This window comes from Bos mutus, chromosome 7 (genome assembly GCF_027580195.1).
Source record: "Bos mutus isolate GX-2022 chromosome 7, NWIPB_WYAK_1.1, whole genome shotgun sequence".
Lineage (NCBI taxonomy): Eukaryota > Metazoa > Chordata > Mammalia > Artiodactyla > Bovidae > Bos > Bos mutus.
The window spans coordinates 84,367,674-84,389,058 of record NC_091623.1 but is presented as its reverse complement, the minus strand read 5'-3'; the positions used below and the strand labels follow the sequence as shown (position 1 = coordinate 84,389,058).

The 21,385-nt window shown below is 38.5% G+C and overlaps 1 protein-coding gene across 1 annotated transcript in view; it reads right to left on the bottom strand.

The window, feature by feature from the left end:
* The window catches only part of HSPA4 (heat shock protein family A (Hsp70) member 4), a 52,898-nt gene that overhangs the window by 6,627 nt on the left and 24,886 nt on the right, over positions 1–21,385 (bottom strand). Inside the window, exons 6-15 of the mRNA XM_005890419.3 lie at positions 20,808–20,941; positions 17,838–18,082; positions 13,672–13,748; positions 12,313–12,464; positions 7,971–8,077; positions 7,229–7,362; positions 5,777–5,958; positions 4,664–4,753; positions 1,158–1,310; positions 166–291 (exon numbers count right to left, since the gene is read on the bottom strand). Of these exons, the coding sequence (XP_005890481.1) occupies positions 166–291; positions 1,158–1,310; positions 4,664–4,753; positions 5,777–5,958; positions 7,229–7,362; positions 7,971–8,077; positions 12,313–12,464; positions 13,672–13,748; positions 17,838–18,082; positions 20,808–20,941 (1,400 nt within the window). The remainder of the gene's footprint in view (positions 1–165; positions 292–1,157; positions 1,311–4,663; positions 4,754–5,776; positions 5,959–7,228; positions 7,363–7,970; positions 8,078–12,312; positions 12,465–13,671; positions 13,749–17,837; positions 18,083–20,807; positions 20,942–21,385) is intronic.

Here is a 21,385-nt window from a genome sequence, read left to right as displayed (position 1 = left end):
ACACTCCACCAATACTATATAAAAACACAATATAAAACTGCCCCCCAAAAAATATTTTTAATCATTTTACTGTATACCTACAGATGCAAAACATCACTTGTAAGTACATTTAAGGATCCTCCCAGAAGACACAAAATGAGCAGACACACGGCGGCACATACTTACATCTTCACTCACAAACTTCTCATATTCACCACTCAGCTTGTCTCTCATTTCGTACACATATTCTTCTACTGCATTCTTAGCATCATTCCTCTCTTTCTCTAGTTTATCCTGCATGATCATCTTACCCTGTGAACAGTAGTCAGACATTCAAAAAACTGAGACAATTTCCTCTTAACCATTAAGTAATATAGTAATAAAAGTTAAGAGAAGCCTTCTTCCCAAAATCCTTTTAGTTCTGCAAATCATCCGAGAAAAGAGCTAGAGGCGTTAGTCCTCAGTAAATTATGACGATCAAGTAGGAGTTTCGTGGGTATGCTTAGGAAAAAAAGAGCAACAGAAGAAATAGCAAGATGCTGAAACTCAAAAGTAAAAATAAGGAAAATGCTAGGACAAGAACTAAAAGAAACTATTAGCTCACTGTCACAAGGTGGGTATAACCTGCTTGTATTACATACCCAGGAAAAATAAAAATTATTCATATAGTATAGATGCTAAAGGTTCTATAAAACTATTCTAAGACCCAATGTACCTATCATAAGAAACCTCAAAGACAACAATTAATTGAATAATTGTGCCCCAAGGTCCCAAACACTGCATCACTCACCATAACCAGAGTTACATACTGACTGGTAACAGAAACTAATAAACAGAACATTAAGGCTACTCTGAGTTCTCCCACTGATCGACTTCCCTGACCCTGGCCTCAAACATCCCAATCTCTAGTGAACAACCAAACTCACACACCCAAAAACATGAATGATACCTCCCCGAAATATTAAGAGATTTCGTAAGAGAGTTTTTAGCAACAGACGTATCACCATAAAACAATTTTGATGATGTATCTTGGGATCTACTAAACTTGTCCTCCAATACCCCAAAACGTTCAATTATTCCCAAACCCCACACAATGCATAAAGGTCACTAGACACATTTGAACACTATGGTCACATTACTGTTCTAGCTTATTGCTCTAGCAGACTTAAAATAACCACCTCATTTTCAATGTATAAGTTGAGCATCTCTCTGTCTATCTGCCATAAGAGCTGATTCTCAATTGGCAGGTCCACAGTACTGGTCTTCACTTTTGCCTTCTTGGCTTGAGGTGGTTGGTCCATCTTTTTGTCTTTTGATCCAGCTTGTGAGGTCTAAAATAAGAGAAATCATTAAGTACATACATACAGACTCCAGCTTCCAAATGGGTCATGTTTCAAAGGTTGGTTTTGCTTTTTTACTAACTTAAGTTTGTTTTCTTATAATACCTGCAAAGTTAGAAATATATGAATAGTCAAATCCATAGAGATAAAAAGTAATGGTGGTTCCCAGAGGATGGGGAAAGAACGAATAGAAGAAATGAATTTTGGTTAGACAGATGAAAGAAGTTCTGGAGACTGATTGTATCACAGTGTGATTATACTTACTACTGATTTGTACACACATATACACATATACATACATACACACACACATAAACTCCCATAACCCCACCATCAACATACCATTACAATTAAATATTCTCTAATTTTCTTCCACTCTTATCTAAACATACAAACATGCATAGGAAATGAGTAGGGAGAGGGTAATGAAATTTTTAAGGATCAGAAATACAGCAATAAGATGACTTCCAGAGTATCTATACCTATTTCGATTCTCACAAGGAGTAAGAGAGTCCATTTCGCTGTACCCTGGCCACAAAGAAGAATTCATTTGCCGTGATCTATTATTTTCATTGGGGCAATAACCTTTTCTTACACATTTATAAGGTATATTTACTCCTCCAAATTGCCTAGTCATATTTCATTCACCATTCTCTTGGGATCTTTGTGATTTTTCCCCCCAGTGATTGACTCTTCTAGATTTTTTCTAATCTTTTATTAGTCTATGCAAGCTTTTATTTTTTAACCCATCCATCTTTCCCTTTGTGATTACTTTCACTGCTTTCATGCTTTCAAAGCTCCTGCTGATTCACAGATTAGAAAAATATTCATTCCAGCTCTTTTTTTTAATATTTATCTCCTTTTGGCTGCGCTGGGCCTTCATTGCAGCTACACACAGCCTGTCTAGTTGTGGTGCAAGGCTTCTCACTGAGGCGCTCCTCTTATTACAGGGCAGCAAGCTCAGTAGTTGTGGTGCACAGGCTTAGCTGTGTGATCTGTGGCATATGGGATCCTCTTGGACCAGGGATCAAACCCATGTCTGCACTGGCAGATTTTTAACCACTGGACCATCAGGGAAGTCCCATTCCAGCTGTTTTTAATTCTTCATCTGTAACTTTCAAATAATCTGGAATATAATCTTCTCTATGACATGAGGCAAGATTTCAAAGTCATTTCCCCACCTCCTGTCCAAATCTTACGTCAGAGCTGAAATTTATGTTACCATTTGTATTTTATTTCCTTTAAAAACAATACTACAAAAGGTGTCAGTTTCCAAGCCACCTCACGAAAGGAACCTAAATAACTCCATGAAACTTCCCACACCTCTAAGGCCTGATGGGGGGAGGAGGAAAGGTCAGGCCCACCTCACTCCTTTCTCCTCCCCCACCTTCAAGAACAAAGAAAAATAGGTATTTCTCTCCCCCACTGCTGCCCCCAACCCAGGCAACAACAGGTCTTCACCTCCGAAAAGGCCTACAAGACACTAAAGCATCTGTCAGCATGATTTCCTCTGTCCATTATTTTCTCTTTTTACAATTATTTGCAAAGTTAAATTAATTAAAGTTTGTTAACCGACATGAAAATGGGTACCAGACTTGAGCCTCCTAAAGGCTCTGCCAAACTTTTTTAAATGCCACAATCAGAAATACCTTAGGAGGTGAGATTATACCCTGCAATGTCATACATAATTTGTAAGAGAAGCTGTTTTCAATGCTGATGCCAAAATTTAAACATGAAAACTGAAAAGTTAAAGAACAGGTTGTAATGCACCCAAAAATGTTACACATTCATTTCAATATTATCTACAAACTGTATGTCAATATATTATTATTTTGAACAGTATTTCAAGGTAAAGATAAGTTTCAGAAGAGTTGACAAAATTTGAAAAAATCATGTTTCACTATTAGTGAAGAGTAAGTTATGGGTAAGATGACTATTAGTAACAGCAATTCAGAAACCAGCATGAACCAATCACTAGTCAAACTAGGGCTTCTGAGTGCTTTCTTCCCACATGCCATCCAGACTAAAGTTCAAAGACCATCTTGCCAAACACACTTTCCAAACACACTACAAAATCTTGCTTTAAGACTTCAAATATACTGGCAGAGAGGGGATTAGCAGCATAGTCTCACGAGTGGGACTGATGGGTGCTGCACAACCTTAGCCAAGTTTACAAGGTCTTTTATTTCCCATGGACTTCCCGAGGACCCCAAGGCTCACTGCTAACAGATTCACACTGCTTGAGACAGACATTTCAACAATAATACAGTCCTGTAATCTCAAGCAAATGATTTCAAATTTTCTCCTTTCGATTTCTTTTGTATTAGGCTACGTATCAATAGCTCGGGCCGTTATAAATTACCTGGAAAACTACAATAGTAAATAGTAAGACTCTGAAACTACACTGACATGACAGAGCTACAAGATCTGCAGAAATCTAGTTTTATCAAAGTGGGAAATAAAGTCCACCACATAGCTCTCAATTTCACCCCACTGCACTGAGAGCTTTTGGTCTGAAAGGAACTTAAAAGCCTCAAGGCCTAAGCGAATTTATATTATGTTAAACACTTCAATTTTCAATATTAAAATACTGATTGGTAAGGCCTTGCCCAGGGATTTTCCAGTTGAATATTTATTTAAAAAAAGAAAATCACAATACTCAGACCATTCTTAAATGGGACAATCGGCCTCATGTAAAACTGGTGTGTAAATCAAAAGAGCATCTCAGAATTTGAGGCAGAGGGACGTAAAGCTTCAAATTTAGAGATCAGTTTTCTGGCTTCTTGGAAACTAAAGCAGAAAGTTGTTACTTGTTTTATGAAAGGCTGTTAAGTATTGTGGAGTTAATATTATTGAGTTTTATCTCTATGCAAGGCAGAACTGAAAGACCTCTGTATTCTCTCTCTTCCTGATACACAGTGTTATAAACAGCTCTTTAGGGGAATGTTACATTGATCTCTTAAATTATAAAGACTACATGTCAAAATTATGAGAACTGATATAATTTTGCCTTTAAGAGTACTAGACTGGAACTTGTCATACATTATTTAAGGAAGACTCGGAGTGTTTCATTAATGTTTACAATTTTAATATTTCTAAAGGCTGTTAAGGCAGCCTGAATATGATAAGGCAGCAACCTGATATGTGCTGAAAGCCAAACTTTTAGATTAGGGGGATTTTTTTAAACAAAAAACTATTCTAAATAAATTCTATTTCAACACCAAAAAAAAAAAGGACTGTTCAAAGAAATGAAGATTTCTAATCCCCTTCCAAGACATAATATGTCAGGTCAAAACCATGTATGTAAAAAGACAGCAAATCACACTGTAAAATACAATTTATACCTCCATTTCTTCAGACTCCACCCTATTTTCTGCTGGTGTCTGCTGCTGTTGCTCTTCAACATGTGGCTCCTCCTGGTCCACTTGCATCTTCTGAAAAACAGGTCACATCGAATTCTGAAACTAGGAAATACTAGCGAAAAGACTAAAGCAACTTTCACGACACAGTGGCAAAATCACAGGATATGGAATTCCTGCTAATTACCAGCAATCAGACAAACCAGACTCTAATTCCAGCTATGACATATATGTTATACTTAGAACACAAAAGTTTTCCTCTCTGGATCTCAGTTACCACATCTGTACAATGGAGATAACATTTGCCTGCCCTTATATACAAAAGAGTGGTTACAGAACTACATTATAAAGCCATAGCAGTACTCAGAAGTATGTAGTGTGGCAATATTTAACACAATAAAATCTGAAGAGAACATGAGTTTCTCCTTGCTTCCTCATGAACACATTTCTCTCTTCTTACAGTAGTTTTTAAAATCAGACATTTCATCCTCAAAAGTACAACCACTGTATGCATTAGGGAAAGTGGACACCTTGAAAATTCTTTTAGAAGTGCTTAAAGAACAAAGCCTGCCAATAATAAAGATGTCTGTAGAGACCCTGAATCACACTAGCTTTCAATGCCTATGGCGTATTATAATAGCCTCGGAGGTTTTAAAACCAACACCTACCTGGGCTGTAGCCCAGACCAACTTTAACAAAATCTGTGGGGATGAGACCTGAACATAAGTTCATGCAGTTTTATAAAGCCTTGATTTTTACACACAATAAGGACAAGGCCCAGTGCATGACTCCAACAGATGAGTGCGAATTCTACGCTACCTATGGAAATAATCAACTGAGACTCAGCATTCTCCAGTAATCACAAAAGAATCAAGAATAACTCAAATTGACAAGCGCATGGTCTAAAGGAGGAAGCCGACTATGTCCCATTTCTATACAAATTCCATATAAATACTTTGTGCTAGTTCACACATGATGGGCTATGCATGCAAACCTACTCTCAGCAGCTCTGTCACCCTATTTGCTAGAATTTCTAGACAAGTGTCACCTCTGAGCCATTATAAATGGCCTAAAATGGTATAAAATTATCTAGATTACCTCTTCCTCCTTTGCATTCTGATCTGTTTCCATCGGTTCCTCATTTTCCTCAAACTTGTGCACTTCCACTAGAGAGGCACTGGACACACTGAAAATGCCATGGACATTTACTCGAACCTTGACTTTCACTTTTGAACTGGAGCCATCAGACTGAGGAGTGACTTTCTGAACTGAGAACTGAGCTAAGGATGTATGAAAGACAAAAGAGAACACATAACCTAAGAGGATGAATTCAAACACAAATATATGTCCATACTGCCAGGTTATGTCCATTTCTCAGTGAAAGGTCAGTAGCACAATACTTCAAATAAGCAAAGTGGGCACTCTTAGAATCTTAATACATCATCAGATTTCTCCTTCTTTCACATATAACCAAACTTTTAATCATCTTCTCCCAATTAAGAACTCAAGTATCTCCTAACTCTTCAAACATGTCCTTCCCTCCAGTCCCTTATCCCAATTCATCTTTATATGCTGCTGCTGCTGCTAAGTCGCTTCAGAGTAAATTCCTAGAACAGATTGGTCACATTTTCATCTACTGAAAATCCCAAAGATTCCATATTGTCACTTATTAAGAAACTGCCATTTCTAGATTCAGTTACTATACTAGCGTTTTGCTCATGTTTTTAATGTCATAAAACTCTGTAAACTATTAATTATCATGTTTATTTCTGTTTTACAAGTGAGGAAAACGCAGTAGGTTAACTTTCTAAGCTTCTAAGTGCCATTCAGGATGTTCCTAATACTTTACGCATGTACTCTAGTTCTGTAATTATCATTAACCCTCTAGATTCTCTCTCCTCAACTGTTATTATTTCCAGATACTAAGTTTCTCATAGTCAATGAAGAATGAAGACAACATGGTTCCATAGCCTATGACTGATTATCACAATCTGCTAATAATTTTTCTGTGTACACCTAACTCTATGTTAGGGTCAGAATTGAATACTTTCAGTAACCAGCATCACAGTATGCACAAAGTATAACAATAAATAATGTGCATTAACCAAGAACTACAGCCCAGGGAATTCCTTGGTGGTCCAATGGTCAGGACTCCATCATGCTTTCCCTGTCAAGGGCACAGGTTTGATTCCTGGTCAGGGAACTAAGAACTAATAAGCCACATGGTGCAGCCAAAAATTTTTTAACTGATTAAAATTAATTTTAAAAATCTTATTTAAAAAAAAAGAACTTCGGTCCACAGGAGGAGATCCAATTAAATAATGACCATCCTGCTGGTTCTGAACCTGATAATAAAACTGAAAGGTTTTTTTGTGCATGTGATTTAAAGTATTCAAATTTCAGTATATTATACTCACTTTGCTATTCCCATTCTGAAAGGTTTTTTTGTGCATGTGATTTAAAATACTCACATCTCAGTATATGATACTTACTTTGCTATTCCCATTCTCCCAAGTACACAATTTTTTAAATTCCCAACTCTTTACTTACCTATAGCAGGATCTGGATAAGGCAAATCTTGAGGAGAGCTATAATAAGCCTCAAGAGTGAAAGGTTCCTTTCTATAAAATGTGAGTACTTTAGAGAAAGGAGCAGCATGATTTTTTGAAAAGACTTCACAGTCACTGAATGGAGGAAAAAAGACAAACACAAATTTAGGACATTTCTAACACTTTTACCCAGGTATTCTAGTTTTGTAATTATTATACAACTCTAGTTACTCTTCTCAACTGGCATCATTTCCAGTTCATAAGAGTTTCTAAGAAAAACAAAAAATCTAAGTGTGTTTATGTAAAGTATCAGTTTTAAACACACACACACACACTTCGACACATGAAAGTAAAAGTTAAAGTGAAGTCATGTCCGACTCTTCGCGACCCTGGGGACTGCAGCCTGTCAGGCTCCTCCGCCCATGGGATTCTCCAGGAAAGAACACTGGAGTGGGTTGCCATTTCCTTCTCCAGGGGATCTTCCCAACCCAGGGATCGAGCACACGTCTCCCGCACTGCAGGCAGACTCTTTACCGTCTGAGCCACCAGGGCACATAAAAGGCACCAATTATTTCAGCAGGATCAAATAAACAAAATTAATAAGGACACAAACTTATTCTGATGAGTAAAGTAAATAATCACTTTGCTTCATGCACTATAACATAAGAGATTTGTGTAAGCTGAAACAGAGTATTTACCAAGACTTAACTTGTTAAGTACAAAAATCATTAAAAAAACATTACCTTGACCCTTCTTCAGCTGGAGAATTCCATCTCAGAGATATTGAATATGGTACTACATCAGTGATAGAAAATTCTCTGACTTTGAAAGCAGGCGATAAGATTGCACACTACAATAAGAATTTTTAAAAACTCCATTTGTCAAATAGGCATTATGAACTATATAAGACCTATAAGTAAAATGACTTCAGAAGAGCATCTACTTACATTAATAATTTAGCAGTATCTAAATAAGTGGTGACGACCCTTTGTGACCCCATAGACTGTAGCCAATCAGGCCCCTCTGTCCATGGGAATTTCCAGGAAAGAGTACTGGAGTGCCTTGCCATTTCCTTCTCCAGGGGATCTTCCCAACCCAGGGCTTAAACCCAGATCTCCCACATTCTAGACAGACGCTTTACCATCTGAGCCACCAGGGAAGTCCAAATAAGCGGTGAAGTCGCTCAGTCGTGTCCGACTCTTTGTGACCCCGTGGACTGTAGCCCACCAAGCTCCTCCATCCATGGGATTCTCCAGGCAAGAATTCTGGAGTAGATTGTCATTTCCTTCTCCAGGGGATCTTCCCAAACAAGGGATCGAACCCAGGTCTCTCGCATTGCAAGCAGACACTTTAACCTCTGAGCTACCAGGGAATGTTAACACAGACACACTGAAACCATACTCAGAGAAAACTAGTCAATCTAATCACATTAGGACCACAGCCTTGTCTAACTCAATGAAACTAAGGCATGCCCGTGGGGCCACCTAAGACAGGCGGGTCATGGTGCAGAGGTCTGACAGAATGTGGTCCACTGGAGAAGGGAATGGCAAACCACTTAACAGTATGAAAAGGCAAAATGATACGATACTGAAAGAGGAACTTCCCCAGGTCAGTAGGTGCCCAATATGCTACTGGAGATCAGTGGAGAAATAACTCCAGAAAGAATGAAGGGATGGAGCCAAAGCGAAAACAATACCCAGTTGTGGATGTGACTGGTGATAGAAGCAATGTCCGATGCTGTAAAGAGCAATATTGAATAGGAACCTGGAATGTCAGGTCCATGAATCAAAGCAAATTGGAAGTGGTCCAACAGGAGATGGCAAGAGTGAACGTTGACATTCTAGGAATCAGCGAACTAAAACGGACTGGAATGGGTGAATTTAACTCAGACGATCATTGTATCTACTACTGCGGGCAGGAATCCCTCACAAGAAATGGAGTAGCCATCATGGTCAACAAAAGAGTTCGAAATGCAGTACTTGGATGCAATCTCAATAACGACAGAATGATCTCTGTTCGTTTCCAGGGCAAACCATTCAATATCACAGTAATCCAAGTCTATGCCCCAACCAGTAAGCTGAAGAAGCTGAAGTTGAATGGTTCTATGAAGACCTACAAGACCTTTTAGAACTAACACCCAAAAAAGATGTCATTTTCATTATAGGGGACTGGAATGCAAAAGTAGGAAGTCAAGAAACACCTGGAGTAACAGGCAAATTTGGCCTTGGAATACGGAATGAAGCAGGGCAAAGCCTAATAGAGTTTTGCAAGAAAATGCACTGGTCATAGGCAACACCCTCTTCCAACAACACAAGAGAAGACTCTACACATGGACATCACCAGATGGTCAACACCGAAATCAGATTGATTATATTCATGAACTCCTTATTGCCAAATTCAGACTGAAATTGAAGAAAGTAGGGAAAACCACTAGACCATTCAGGTATGACCTAAATCAAATCCCTTATGATTATACAGTGGAAGTGAGAAATAGATTTAAGGGCCTAGATCTGATAGATAAGAGTGCCTGATGAACTATGGACTGAGGTTCGTGACACTGTACAGGAGACAGGGATCAAGACCATCCCCATGGAAAAGAAATGCAAAAAAGCAAAATGGCTGTCTGGGGAGGACTTACAAATAGCTGTGAAAAGAAAAGAAGCGAAAAGCAAAGGAGAAAAGGAAAGATATAAGCATCTGAATGCAGAGTTCCAAAGAATAGTAAGGAGAGAAAAGAAAGCCTTCCTCAGAGATCAATGCAAAGAAATAGAGGCAAACAACATATTGGGAAAGACTAGAGATGGGGTCGCTGAGGGTTGGACACGACTGAGCGACTTCACTTTCACTTTTCACTTTCATGCATGGGAGGAGGAAATGGCAACCCATTCCAGTGTTCTTGCCTGGAAAATCCCAGGGACGAGGGAGCCTGGTGGGCTGCCGTCTATGGGGTCGCACAGAGCACAGAGTCGGACACGACTGAAGTGACTTAGCAGCAGAGATCTCTTCAAGAAAATTAGAGATACCAAGGGAACATTTCATGCAAAGATGGGCTCGATAAAGGACAGAAATGATATGGACCTAACAGAAGCAGAAGATATTAAGAAGAGGTGGCAAGAATACACAGAAGAACTATACAAAAAGATCTTCATGACCCAGATAATCACGATGGTGTGATCACTCACCTAGAGCCAGACATCCTGGAATGTGAAGTCAAGTGGGCCTTAGAAAGCATCACTACGAACAAAGCTAGCGGAGGTGATGGAATTCCAGTTGAGCTATTTCAAATCCTGAAAGATGATGCTGTGAAACTGCTGCACTCAATATGCCAGCAAATTTGGAAAACTCAGCAGTGGCCACAGGACTGGAAAAGGTCAGTTTTCATTCCAATCCCAAAGAAAGGCAATGCCAAAGAATGCTCAAACTACCACACAATTGCACTCATCTCACACGCTAGTAAAGTAATGCTCAAAATTCTCCAAGCCAGGCTTCAGCAATATGTGAACCATGAACTTCCAGATGTTCAAGCTGGTTTTAGAAAAGGCAGAGGAACCAGAGACCAAATTGACAACATCAGCTGGATTATGGAAAAAGGAAGAGAGTTCCAGAAAAGCATCTATTTCTGCTTTATTGACTATGCCAAAGCCTTTGACTGTGTGGATCACAATAAACTGTGGAAAATTCTGAAAGAGATGGGAATACCAGATCACCTGACCTGCCTCTTGAGAAATTTGTATGCAGGTTAGGAAGCAACAGTTAGAACTGGACATGGAACAACAGACTGGTTCCAAATAGGAAAAGGAGTACGTCAAGGCTGTATATTGTCACCCTGCTTATTTACCTTATATGCAGAGTACATCATGAGAAACGCTGGGCTGGAAGAAGCACAAGCTGGAATCAAGATTGCCGGGAGAAATATCAATAACCTCAGATATGCAGATGACACCACCCTTATGGCAGAAAGTGAAGAGGAACTAAAAAGCCTCTTGATGAAGGTGAAAGAGGAGAGTGAAAAAGTTGGCTTAAAACTAAACATTCAAAAATGAAAATCATGGCATCTGGTCCCATCACTTCATGGGAAATAGATGGGGAAACAGTGGAAACAGTGTCAGACTTTATTTTGGGGGGCTCCAAAATCACTGCAGATGATGACTGCAGCCATGAAATTAAAAGACGCTTACTCCTTGGAAGGAAAGTTATGACCAACCTAGATAGCATATTGAAAAGCAGAGACATTACTTTGCCAATGAAGGTCCGTCTAGTCAAGGCTATGGTTTTTCCTGTGGTCATGTATGGATGTGAGAGTTGGACTGTGAAGAAGGCTGAGCGCCAAAGAATTGATGCTTTTGAACTGTGGTGTTGGAGAAGACTCTTGAGAGTCCCCTGGACTGCAAGGAGATCCAACCAGTCCATTCTGAAGGACATCAGCCCTGGGACTTCTTTGGAAGGAATTATACTAAAGCTGAAACTCCAGTACTTTGGCCACCTCATGAGAAGAGATGACTCACTGGAAAAGACTCTGATGCTGGGAGGGATTGGGGGCAAGAGGAGGAGGGGACGACAGAGGATGAGATGGCTGGATGGCATCACCGACTCGATGGACTTGAGTCTCAGTGAACTCCGGGAGTTGGTGATGGACAGGGAGGCCTGGCGTGCTGCGATTCATGGGGTCACAAAGAGTCGGACACGACTGAGCGACTGAACTGAACTGAACTGAAATAAGTGGTTTTATAAGTGTCTATCATTTGTCAAATCACCCATTAATCTAGCTATTCCTTGTTATTTTTCCATTAATCTCAACCTTTATTTAACTGATGTATAACACTACTTCATGTAACAAATATACCAAATTCTAGTAGTATTTCAGGCCTACTTATGTTTCTAGTAAATTCTTTCATCTTATTACATGTTATATAGTACTAATAATTCCATTTATGAAGGCCACCTCTAGTATCAATTTTAAAACAAATGTTTCAGAATCTTAGACCTAAAATCAGGAGCTAGTCTCAGACTAGCTGGATACGTTAGCCACTGTTGGACTGCTACAACGACCTGTCAGTGGCTGCCTGTGAACGAAAGGAAGCTCACCTGCAATGCACAGCCTCGAGTGACAGCTTCATCGGCATTTAGTGTTGTACTGATTTCTTTACCAAAAAATTTGCTGATCTTCTCTTTCACTGCAGGGATTCGTGTTGCACCACCAACTATCTCCACTGCATAAATATCTTCTTTCTTTAACTCTATTTAAAAACAATTAGAATAGACACTTAGATTAAAAGAATCTTTCAATTCATGTTTTACAATGAAACAAGAGAGCAATATAACATCTTATCACAACAAAATAATTCAAAAATATGTAAGAAAACCCACCACCACTCTTCATCCCCTCCACAGTAACATACACACACACACACATAAAAGTCTGTGCCATTTGGAAGCAGGTAGTTGTATTTTAATGCTCAAAACAATGAGGGCAGGGTGGCACAGCAGTACTGAGATTTAAGAGATGAGGGTGAGGAATAACTAAAGTCCTATAGTGCAGAAGTCCTGCAATCTCAGAAAGACTCACACAAATAAGTGTTAAAACACCAAAAGTTAAGCTAGCCATAAAGAAAATAAAAGGCGGACACCAAGTGGTAAGGAAGGTCTGTCTGACCCAGCCTGACAGGCCTGTGTGGACTAAGACTAAGTAGACTTCAGGATACAGTCTGAGAGTATCAGTCGAGGGACCTCAGGGCTCTGCTGGCTCAGATTACGATACAGGTTCAGTCTCCTCATAACAGAAGGAAAGAGGGTACCACCCAAGGCTCTGCCGTCATTCATAAAATACCTCTTAATACCACCTGGCTTCCTGCTCACATTTTATGCAATAATCTGTTGAGTGACAATCTGTTGAGAAGGGCTATTTAAAGAAACGGGCTGTACCAGTATGAAAAGAACATACATTTGTCAAAATCCCTCCGTTTTCATATCTGAGCCTGTGTCAAGATCAGAGTACAAGAGTGGACTCTAGGAAAAGGTCTGTCAAAGATTTGGGAAACAACAGTAATATATTCTTAAATCAAACTTCTACCTTTTACCCTGAGATTAAATTAAGTATATGGTTATCATATCCTCCCCCTTCTTAGTCAACAAGATTCACTGACAGAAAATCCCACAAAACTACCACAGCAACATTGCTAAAGATAATTTTTACCACCATGAAATACCTAAGACATTAAACCCATCTTTGAATCTGTCTGAATTATGTTTCTGGGGAAAACTATTAAGACTTTCCCAGATACTACTGGAGGTACTGCAGGGGGAAGATATTGGTAAAAAGAAGTTTAATATAGCATTGAAGTAGTTCATACAGTGAAAACTGGTACAACTGGGGATGGAGGGGTGGGGAGAGTTAACATTCTCCGGACAGCCCAAGATGAACAATTTAATCACAAAAATACTTACTGGCCTGTTCCAAAACACTACGAAGCGGTGGCTCTACTCTAGCTAAGAGATCATCACACATCTCCAGAAATTTGCCTCTATGAAAAAAAAAACAACAGGTCAAGTCACAGTCCACTTTTATGTAGAATAAATAACTATAATCAAACAGACATAACAAGCACTGGCAAAGATGCAGAGAAACTGGACCTCATACACATTCTTGGCAGGAACATAAAATGTTACAGCCACTTTGGAAGAGTTTAGCAATTTCTCAACATATTAGTGGAGAAGGAAATGGCAACCCACTCCAGTGTTCTTGCCTGGAGAATCCCAGGGTCGGGGGAGCCTCGTGGGCTGCTGTCTATGGGGTCACACAGAGTCGGACATGACTGAAGTGACTTAGCAGCAGCAGCAGCAGGTTTACAGAGAAATAAACAGAAAGTACAGAGAATTCCCATACACCTCTTACTCCCAACTCAGTTTCCCTATTAGCATCTTGCATTAGTAAGATACATTTCTAACAACTGATGAGCCAATACTGATACATGGTAGTATAAATTAAGGTTCTACATAATTTGACAAATGGCGGAAGTATTCACCATTACCGTACCGTACTGAATAGTCTCACTACTCTAAAGATCTTCCATACTCTATTCATCCTTCCCTTTCACTGAACCTCCACTGAATCTTTTTATTGTCTCCACAGTTTTCTCTCTTCTAGAATGTCATATCATTATCACATAGAATGCCATATACAATGTCAAATATTTCTAGAATGTCATATAGTTGGAATCATACAGCCTTTTTAGACTGACTACTATTGCTTAGAAATATACAGTTAAGATTTTCCCATGTCTTTTCACAGAACGATAGCTCATTTAGAGTTTCTTTATGAGGTAATGAAAATATTCTAAAACTGGGTTGTGGTAATGGTTGCACAATTCTATGAATATATTAAAACCCACTGAATTATAAATGTGTTAACTTTTACGAATTACATCTCAAAAAAAGAAAAACAGTAGAGGTATAGAATGCACCCACCAGAATGGCAAAAATTCAAGATCACTAATACCAATATTGATGAGGATGTATAGCAACCAAAATCAAGTTTAAAATGACAGTTTTGTTCCTAATATCAAAAAAGTGGAAAGAGTTGAGTCCAGCAGTAGGAGAAAACCTAAGTCTACAGCGTCACACTAGGCAGCAATACACAAGAACAGATGATACATGCAGCAACTAGGTCAGGGGTCCAAACCCGGGCCACAGACCAGCTCTGGTCCTCAGCCTGTTAGGAACCCGGCCACACAGCAGGAAGTGACTGGAGAGCAAGCTTCATCTGTATTTACAGTCATTCCCCATCACTACCTGAGCTCCACCTCCCGTCAGATCAGCAGCAGCGTAATAAATGTAATGCTCTTGCATCATCCAGGAATCATTCCCATCTTCCCTACCCCCAACATCTGTGGAAAAACTGTCTTCCACGAAACCAGGTCCAGTTGCCAAAACAGTTGGGGACTGCTGAGCTAAATGAGTATCAGTTTCATGCTGACCAAAGAAGTCTTACACAAAAGACGAAATACTGTATGATTTCATTTACACTTCTAGAAAAGGTAAACGTAATCTATGTCCCTCAAAATAAAAGACCTTATCAATGGCTGCCCTTGAGGATGGAGCACTGAGAAAACTTCTAAAAGGATGGAGAGTAGTGGTTTGTAGGATGCATGCAACTGTCAAAACTTAGCAAATGACACTTAAAAGTTGAGCATGTCTTTATGTAAAGTATACCAAAAACTACAAACGTTAAACTCTGGTTAATACGCATACTTAAAAGTGTCTAGATAGATGGCTTTGAGATGCATCAAAAGATAAAACTGATGGGTAGACAGAAGGACGGATAGATCAATGGGTAGGTGAAAAAACAAGTAGTTAATATTATCGGTAGAGCCTAAGTGGCAGGATAAGAATGTTCACTGTAAAATTCTTCCACTTTTGCTGCATATTTGAAAATGTCCATAATAAAAACATGAAAAACAAAGTACACAGAGCATTCTAGAAAGACAGCAGTGGCAGAGGTCGTTCCTTTTTATAAAGTTTTACTGAAATTTAAATTCACATACAATAGAAATGACACAAAAAGTGTCATATTTAAAGTGCACAATTCAATGGCTTTTAGTATATTCAGAATTGTGCAAGCATCACCACTATCAATTTTAAAACATTTTCATCACCCTAAAAGAGTATTTTTACCGCCATTAACATTATTCTTCCAACTCCACCAAAACCCTAGCCCTAGGCAACCACTCATTTTGGACATTTCATATAAACAGAATTAGACAAAATGTAGTAATTTTAACATTTCCTTCCTCTAGCATAAATTTTTCAACGTTCATTCATGCTATACTATGCATCTATTCAACAGTTTTTAAATTGCCAAATAATATTCTATTATATGGACATATCATATTTTGTTTATCAGTTGAGTTTTGTTTATCTAGTTTATCAGTTGATGGGAATCTGGGTTGTTTCCATTTTGGGGGTATCATAAAGAGTGCTATGACTGGAGAAGGCAATGGCACCCCACTCTAGTACTCTTGCCTGGAAAATCCCATGGACAGAGGAGCCTAGTAGGCTGCAGTCCACGGGGTCGCTAAGAGTCAGACACGACTGAGCGACTTCACTTTCACTTTTCCCTTTCATGCATTGGAGAAGGAAATGGCAACCCACTCCAGTGTTCTTGCCTGGAGAATCCCAGGGATGGGGGAGCCTGGTGGGCTGCCATCTATGGGGCCGCACAGAGTCGGACACGACTGAAGCGACTTAGCAGCAGCAGCAGCACGATGGCTAGATTAAATACAGGTTCACCAGTGTAATTTAAATTTCAAATAAACAAACACATTTCTATCAAAAAAAAAAAAAAAGAGTGCTATGAACATTTGTGTATAAATTTTTGTGTAAATGTGTTTTCAGTTCTCTTGGATATATACCTAAGAGCAGAAATGCTAAATCATATGGTAACTCAGCATTTTACTCATTTTTACGTGAAATAAGTATTTCTGAGCTTTTAGGAGGGAAGTGAGCACTTCCACTAGAGATGCACTGGACACACTGAAAATAGTTTGGTGATTCCACAAAAACCTAAGTATATAATTACCACATGACCAAGCAATTCCACTCCTGGCTACATACCCAAAAGAACTGAAAACAAGATACTCACACAACTTGTGGTGAATGTTTCTAAAGCACTCATCACAAAAGCTCAAAGGTGGAAACACAGATGTCCAGTAATTAATGAATGGATGAATAAAATGTGATCTGCCCACACAAATGGAATATTACTTGCCATAAAAAGCAATGAGGTACAAACACATACAACGTGGATGAACTTAGAAACATTAAGTTAAAGAAGCCAGACACAAAAGAAGCCAAACATATAGTGTAGGATTCCACCTAATACATTATACAAACACAAGAAAGCTACAGTTTAATGAAAAAAAATTAAAATGAAAACCATCACTTCAAGTAGACGAGAAAGGTGACTACAATCTGGTTACTAGGCACAGTAATCTAATTCTGGCAGACTAGAAGCAATTCTGATGCCCATCTCAACATTCTGAGCATGGCTCAGGCCACACTTTCCCAAACAATCCATAGTCTTCTTTAAATTCTACCAGTAAGTAGAGTTCACATCCTGAAGAACATCCATGCAACCTGACCTGGTAACAGACACATTCTGGGTGTTTCTGAGGATAACCCTGAAACATCAAATTACCCAGAATTCTTATCATGTCATACAAAAAGACCTGTTGTCTCAAGTGATACTGAATTACTCAAAAACACAATTTCTGAGTCAATGACTAAAGCAAATTCCATATAATTCTGCATTAAAGCACTCTGCCCTGAATTTATGAAAACTAGTGACTCACGTTTAACACAGGCACATGTTGAAGAACTGCCAATTTCTTGGAACATTCAATTAACCAATTAACCAGAACAAATCAATTAGTTGAAATTATTTGAATAATCAAACCCAACCTTCACATTAAAGGCAAGATCCTGAATGGCCTCTAGATTTTTACCTACAAAATCTGAAGTTGTAACAATCACGATAACTTCAACAATTAGATAATTAAGGCTAATATAGAGAAACGCCACAGTTCAGTTTACCATCAAAATATTAATATGGTTACCTATTCATAGTTCCAGAAACATCAACATCATTCATAAAACATTCAATGCTCAAAGGAAGGTCTGAAGCATTTGCACTCATCAATTTCTTGAGTTTCTCACACTCCTGAGACAGTCGTAATAATGCACGGATTTTGGACTTTATGTCTAGCTTGTATTTCTTTCCAAATTCTTCACAGAAGTGATTTACTAGCACCTCATCAAATTTTCTGCCTCCCAGTGTTGTGTCAAATGCAGTGGCCAGAACCTTTGGGAAAAGATGATAATTAGTTAAAAAACTAACCAATTTAAAATTTTATCATGACATATATGTAACTGGTAAACTGTAATAAAAAGGTGGTAAGGGACATTAAGGTCGAAACAAGGCAATGTGCATATGTCATTTAAACAAGGTTACAACCACTACGAAATGAGACATCATAACCCTCAATTTACAGATCTAAACAGATCTGACAATCTATAGGTCACAAAGATATTAAGCGGTAGAAGTAGAATTCAAAACCCAATCTCAATTTTAAAACCTATGCCTTCCCCACTACACCAATCTGACTCCAAACAATAATTATAATTCAAGAGCCAATACACTAACATGTCATATACAGATCTAGTCTTATCTCTACCACAAAACTGCAAATAATACCAAAGGCTTATTTAGCTTCATGCAATTTACCACCAGAAAATATGCTAAAGCCTTAACTCACAGTAATCTGTTTCTATTCAACATAGAAAACTATAATTAGGTTGGGTTATCCTTTTCTAAATCTCTAAAGGAAATCAGAAGATCTAATCAGATTCAATAATAGAAAACTGGCTAAGTAAGTGATGACCAACACCCTCAAAACCATCTCTTCAAAGAATGTTAAATGTCCTCAGGAAGTTTTTCTTAGTGAGTGATCTCATGAAAGAAAGAAAAAAAAAAACAGACAATACAGAACTGAGTACAGTTCTGTGTAATTCCAATTTTGTTTTCATAAATGACTAGAATGAAATATATCAAACTGTAGTAAGATCATAAATGTCTTTCCTTCATACATATATGTTTCCAAATTTGGTATGATTCTATAGTAAGTATTTTGATAGTTAAATTTAAACTGTAATTGGAAAACTGACAAGTGACAGCTGATAGTGAAGCAAATACTAATACTCATCACTCTGACTCAAAGACAAGGCTAAATTATAGCCAATACCTGCTGTCTAAAAAGTGAGAGTATAAACTGGAATTTAGAAATAATCCTATTATGGATAAAAGTAAAGCTTAAACACTTGAGAATAACACTTGGTCCATCATTTGTATCTGTAAAAATTATGATCCTCTTATTTCCCAACCATCCCCAAGATCTGCTTTATATTAAAAAAAAAGGGGGTGGGGACAAATCAGAATATAAAGCAGAATCAAGTCCATTTTTCAAAGAAACAAGGGACTGTAACAAAGAGAAACTCAAAATACCCTTCAAATCTAAAAAATACTTATTCTGGGATAGGTAGTTCCATTAGACCAACCCCCAAGTTGGGGGAGCAGAAAGCCAATTTAGAGCTGGCAGCAAAAACCCTGATACAGAACCCAAGTAATTAAAGCGAATATGCAGATTATCCTTGGTTTTTAAGTACATTCTAGATAAAATCACCAAGCTAGAAAACTGATTTTATGTACCACTGAGGAACTAGCAAACACTATCAAATCTGACTGTGACCCACAGACAAAGGAAAAAAACTTATGGTTACCAAAGTTAACCACAGGAAGCTGAGGGGGAGGGATAAATTAGGAAGATGGGATTAACACTACTATAAATAAACTAAAGAACCAATAAGGACCTACTGTATAGCACAGGGAACTACTCTCAGTATTTTGCAATTTTGTAATTGTCCCTATAAGGAAAAAAGAATCTGAAAAAGAATTTACCAATATATGTATAACTGAATCACTATGCTGTAATACCTAGAACTAATACAACACTGAAGTGTAGTTTTCTTCAATTAAAAAAAATTTTTTTTAACTCACTGAACACCTAAAATCTATACCTTTCACTCTACATAAATTTTACTTTAATAAAGAGACTAATATAGGAAGTGTATATACATACTACAAAAGCTTTTTTCAACTGTGACCAGCGTCACCCTCCGGTCCCTCCTTGCCATTAACATTACTAGACTTCTCTGTGTACAAAACTGCTTTCTCCAGAGCTCTATCATCTCTAGACATCTAGACTAGAACTCCTAGGCTGGTTTCTTTTGGCCAGCCAAGTTCTAGTCACTCCACCCTGTTCCCAGAACATTCAAAACCTTAAGAGAATACCCTTATCATCCCTTAATCCTCAGTGTTAAGACCTCTGAAGGGACTATACATTAAAGACTCCCCCTAGTAAACCTGCAAGGCAAGCATTATTTTCCCCACATTACAGACAAAAAAAACAGGCTCAGGAATCTAAGGACTTTTTCCTCAAGTTCTATGCTCTTTGCTTCATTATCTTGTCAACACCTCAAAAATTACTTTGGGCCTTCAACTTCCACCCCACCCCTACACAACTAACTTCTAGTTCAGATGGCTCATACCAAGTTTCCACTAGTGAAACAAAATTCTTTGATATGTATTTATTTATGGCTGAGGTGGGCCCTCACTGTTTTCTCTAGCAGGCTTCCTCTAGTTGCAGTGGCTTCTCATGCTGCAGAGCACAGGCTCTAGGCGTACAAGCTTCAGTCCTTGTGGCATGCAGGCTCAACAGTGGCAGCCCAAGGGCTCTAGAGCACAGGGCCAGTAGTCGTGGCACACAGGCTTCACTGCTGAGCAGCACGTGGCGTCTTCCTGGACCAGAGAACAAACCCATATCCCCTGCATTGGCAGGACGATTCTTAACCACTGGACCACCAAGGAAGCCCTGAAACACAACTCCATAACCAACTACTTTAAGTTGCCTCTCATGAATTCCTAATTATCATACATCTGTAATACAGTCTCCTGGGAAAAATATACTTACTTTAAGTTTTCCTCTATTAAATGCACATACAGAAACTTGATAAGAAGAATGCCCCATGTCTACAAAAACTACATTTCTTGGTTTCTCTTCTAAGGCAGGAAGATCTTGTTTATAGATTCCATATGCAAGAGCAACTACACAATAATACAAAAATAAACATAATGTTAGCATTTTAGTAGTAAACTTAAAATTCATTTACATAGGAAAAAACAGATTTACAGCTGCAAAAAAAGATTCAAAATCCTTATAAGCTCTGCATGGTTTATTCACAAATAACACTGACTTCAAAGAGATATACGCTGACATTCATTTCACTTTGGCTTCCTTCATGTTTCCAATTTCCAGTTCCAGCAACTGTGGCAGTTTTTTCCAAAACAACTTTCTCCCACTTTTCCAAACATTTTCCCCCATATTCCCTTGCGCCATCTCTCAACATTCCCATATATTCTGCCTCCTGAGATCTTGCTTTATAAACCCCACCCCTCTGACTCTACTGGCCCACAAGTTGGGAGAAAAACCCAATATGTAATCCAAAGCAATGCTCCAAACACATAATAAATGCACTTCCTTTCCAAAAA